This window comes from Microtus ochrogaster, chromosome 22 (genome assembly GCF_000317375.1).
Source record: "Microtus ochrogaster isolate Prairie Vole_2 chromosome 22, MicOch1.0, whole genome shotgun sequence".
NCBI lineage: Eukaryota > Metazoa > Chordata > Mammalia > Rodentia > Cricetidae > Microtus > Microtus ochrogaster.
The window spans coordinates 14,260,262-14,264,463 of NC_022023.1; the positions used below are offsets into that span (position 1 = coordinate 14,260,262).

A 4,202-nucleotide genomic window follows, 5' to 3' on the forward strand; every position below is an offset into this window, starting at 1 on the left:
TGATGGCAGGAGAGTGGTTTCTGGTGGGTTTGGCTGGGGCTTGGCTATCTCTATATAATCTGCCCCTGGACACAATAAAGGGGGCATTCTTGGGGAATTCAAGGATGACCCGTGTCGCTGTCTCTCTGTCTGTGTGTGTCTGTGTATTTTAACCTCCAGCCCCCTTGCCCAAAGCTCGCGAACTGGGTGCCAGTGCACAGAGTGCAGACATGGGGGCGCGGTGCGAGGCACAGTCCCATGACTCAGGGTGATCCTTCCTCTCTGGGCCTCAGTTTCCTGACTTGAAACATGAAAGCATGGGGCCAGCAGATTCCCAGAGGAGGGTGCTGCTGTGGCTCTTAGATCTTTAGATCTTTCCTAGATGGAGCATCCTGATACTTGATCCTTAAGAAACTGAGGAGAGAGAGAGAGAGAGAGAGAGAGAGAGAGAGAGAGAGAGAGAGAGAGAGAGAGAAATCAAGTTTCCTGCCTCTCATGAGGACTGAAACTCAGGAATTGGCCTTAAGGACACAGAACAGAATGTGTGTAATCACAGACCAAAGGAGAGAAATTGAGGGAACAAGGATCTGGCTAGAGTTTGGCCTTGAGGAACTAGATGTCTCCAAATGTGTCCCCAGGCATGCTCTCTTCCACCCCTCCACCCCTGACATAAAGATGACACCTGCCCCTTCCTAGTGAAGGTTCTGTTCTAGGTCTAGGTTTAGGTCTATGGATTCCTTGGTCATCACCACTGTACCATAAACCAAGGCTATAGTTCCCCTCTAACACAGACGACAAACTAGGGGATTACCTGGCAACTTGCCCAAGCCCCAAAGCTGGACAGGAGTGGCGCCGAGTCCGGACCTCCACCACAGCCTGCACAGCAGCCCCTCCCACCACAGCCTGGTCTGTAGAGCCAGCCACTCACTCCGCAGTTCAGTCTGTGGAGAGGCTCGGTGGAGCCAGGTCATCAGCACCGGATCTCTGGGCTGCCCAACCTGCAGTTCGGGGCTGAGCCCTGCTTCCCACAGCCCCGTGAGCCTCTGAGATCAGGCTTCCCAACGGGCACTTGATGAAATGCGCCACACCTCTAGGGTGCAGGGTAAGGTTGGTGGCAGGGACAGATGTGAATAGAGACTAGGTAGACTCTGGCTGGAAGAGCAGGCAGACACAGAATGAAGGACCAGGGTTCCCATGTGGGACAATGCCTCTAAACTGGAGGATGGCCCCTCACATTCTTCTTTTCTTTACAAGAGCCCCATATAGCTCCAGACTGGAGCAGGTGCCTCTAGAGTGTCACCCAGCAAAGCTCAGAATCCATTGGCGCAACGACACCTGCTCATGCCTGCCTGCTGAACATGGGTAACACCGCTCACCCTGAAACATACCTTTCAAGGCAACGGACAGGTTGATATCAAATGTGTAGGGCTGGCTGTGGCAGAGATACGGCAAAGGCTTGGGGTCCTAGAGGGAAGAGTACATCAGAGAGAAGGGCTGAGTTCCAGCAGCCTCTGCACCCCAGCACAGAGTGTGCCAAGTGGCAGCAATGTTTCTTCTCCAGAGACCCAATCCCTGCACACTGTCCATAGATAGGACAGGAGGTCACATGTGCTAGATTTGAGAAAGTAAGCCGAGGAGGGGGTGCATCAGGTCAGAGGTCACAAGGCCAAAAGAGAAATGCTGTAGCGATCTCAGGGAGGACAGACTCGGGAAGGGGACCATGGGAAGCAAGATGGTCCATAGAGCCTGTAAGGAAAGACCAGGACAATAGAGGGGGGAAGGCAGATGCCCTAGAAAGCAGAGTGCCTAGCAACAGTGAATCTGGCAGAGTGAATTTGGTGCTGGGACACCTGGGGAGGCAGCTGATGGCCAGGCAGAGATGCCACCCATTGAGCAAAAAAAGCATTTCCCCAAAGACAATACAAAAATCATTTAGTGGGACATAAGATCACGCTGGGTGATTTGAACAGTTGTGTGTTTCTAACGGTCAGTGTGACCTGTGACGCTAGGTGGGAATACAGCTCTTTCCCAGTGCATGAAGGGTTAAACTCGAAGCTGCTTTTGAGGAGAAGCAAACAAACAAACAAAGAAGCAAACCAACAAACATTATGATTAGTTGGGAAGGGACGAAAGTAGTGACAGCTGTATATAAATGTATATACTTGGCAAGGACAGAGACAGCTGGGGTCCAGACAGATCTGTGAAGCTGGATCTGGAGGGAGGACGATGAGGGAGGATGTGAGCCATTGAAGGCAGGGGCCCAACAGGTCCTGTGAAGGCAGAAAAGAAGAGGGAGGGTGGAGGGAGACAGACCAATGGGAAGGAGACCAGCAGAGGGGAGAGGTGGGTGCTATGACGGGGACAGTGAGGGAAGATCCAAGGAGACAGAGTGAAAGTCTTGCAGGGTCTTTTATGAAGGGCCGATTTGCAGGGTAAGTCCCCCAGGTTGTGGAAGCAGAAAGATACATGGATGAGTGAGGGAGAAAAGCGGCAGCACACAGGCTCAGGAGACAATGCCAGGGAGAAAGCAGAGAGCCCTGAGCAGAACCTTCTGGAGAGGGTTGGACCCAGAGACAAGGGAGAACCAGAGAGGTCATCTGACAGAGCTACGTTTAAGGGAACATCCATGAAAGCTGGGGCCTCCACGGTGTTGGCCTTAAGGCCATAAAGGCAGGGTGACTGCAGTGAAGGGGTGAGACAGAGCATACTGTGACAAAGTGGGGGATGGGAGCAAGGACCACTGGCCCAGCCCTGGGCAGGGGGGTTGGGAAGAGTGACAGAGACAACGCACTTTTCCCTATACCCTCTACTCCGATGCATTCTACAAATTAGACTCCAGAGGGAGCCATTGCACAAAGCAAAATTGAGCTATGGAGCAGCTATTCAGTTTTGCCAGGCAGTTTCCTGAGTGCAGAGAACTCTAAAAGCTACAAAAGTATGTTTTCCCTACGAACTGTTAGAGGGACAGAAAGCCCTGACGTCACAGCTGTCTGACCTGCACCACGATCCTGCAAGCACCGCACTGTCTCTGTATTTGCTCAGAGGGCAGCAGAAAAGGGCAGAAACAGAAACTTAGAGCAGGGCTTTCGGCAGAGGGGTGTTTACCTGCTCCGGGTTGGACACCACAAAGGGCATGAGGGCATCCATGGGCACCACCCATGGGGAGATGGTGGTTCCAAAGCTCTTCCCCAGGAACGGCCCGAGAGGGACGTATTCCCATTGCTGGATGTCTCGGGCTACAGGAGAAGAGCAAGCTTAGGGTTCATGATGGTGTACAGGCTCACTCCAAGCTGCTTCTTGTCCTGTATGGACCTCTCCACAGACTCTGGCAAGCCAGACCTCCCAGGGATTGATGTGTGGGGTGTCCTTCTGTATATGTGTTGCTTTTATTGGCTCATGAATAAAGCTGCTTTAGCCTATGGCAGGGCAGAATATAGCCAGGATATATATATATATATATATATATAGATAGATAGATAGATAGATATAGATATAGATATAGATATAGATATAGATATAGATAGAGAGAGAGAGAGAGAGAGAGAGAGAGAGAGAGAGAGAGAAGGCAGAGGCAGAGAGATGCCATGCAGCTGCCGAAGGAGAAAGATACCAGAATGCCCGAAACTTTACCGGTAGGCCACAGTATCATGGTGATAACAGATTAACAAAAATGGGTTATAAGAGTTATCCAAGAATATGCCTAAGCTATTGGCCAAGCAGCATTGTAATTAATATAGCTTCTGTGTGATTATTCAGGTCTGGGCAGCCAGGAATGATAGAGCCGGCTCCATTTACAGAGGAATGAAAAGAAGAATGTTGTGTGAAGACAGGGATCCTTGGAGGCACTGTCCAGGGTAACAGGACAATCCCTGAGTGGGCGAGGCCCTCTCCTGGGACGTGTGAACCCACTTCCTTTTACACATGGTATCGGGGTGGAGGGCTGGGGCTCAGATGCTAGGCTGCTGAACTTGAAGACTCAGCTCAGCCACTGGCTAAAATCCCTCCACACTTAGCTCTTCATCAGCAGAATGGGATGCCGGTGCTGGCAACAGGGAGTGGTGATAGGAGGGGCTTGACAAAGGTTTAGGTACTGTCAGCACCGTCCTTCCATGTATGAGGAAGCCCCTAGGGGGCGCTGCGACTGGCCCACATCCTCAGAGCCACACGTCAGTGCGGCGCCCCCTTGCTTGCAGTCCTTGGGCTTCCAGTCCCACAGTCAACCC

At 51.8% G+C, this 4,202-nt stretch overlaps 1 protein-coding gene across 5 annotated transcripts in view; it reads right to left on the bottom strand.

Moving 5' to 3' along the window:
• Positions 1 to 4,202, bottom strand: part of Fah (fumarylacetoacetate hydrolase) — a 31,938-nt gene that overhangs the window by 16,658 nt on the left and 11,078 nt on the right. For 4 of the 5 annotated variants that reach the window (XR_003377920.1, XM_026784339.1, XM_026784338.1 and 1 more), the window contains exons 9-10: positions 3,085 to 3,215; positions 1,368 to 1,443 (exon numbers count right to left, since the gene is read on the bottom strand). Coding sequence is in view for 4 of the 5 variants with exons in the window: in XM_026784339.1 (XP_026640140.1) it covers positions 1,368 to 1,443; positions 3,085 to 3,215 (207 nt within the window). In the remaining variant the exon portion in view is untranslated. Of the gene's footprint in view, positions 1 to 1,367; positions 1,444 to 1,471; positions 2,250 to 3,084; positions 3,216 to 4,202 lie in introns of those variants that run through there. The other variant, XM_026784340.1, reaches the window with a different exon arrangement.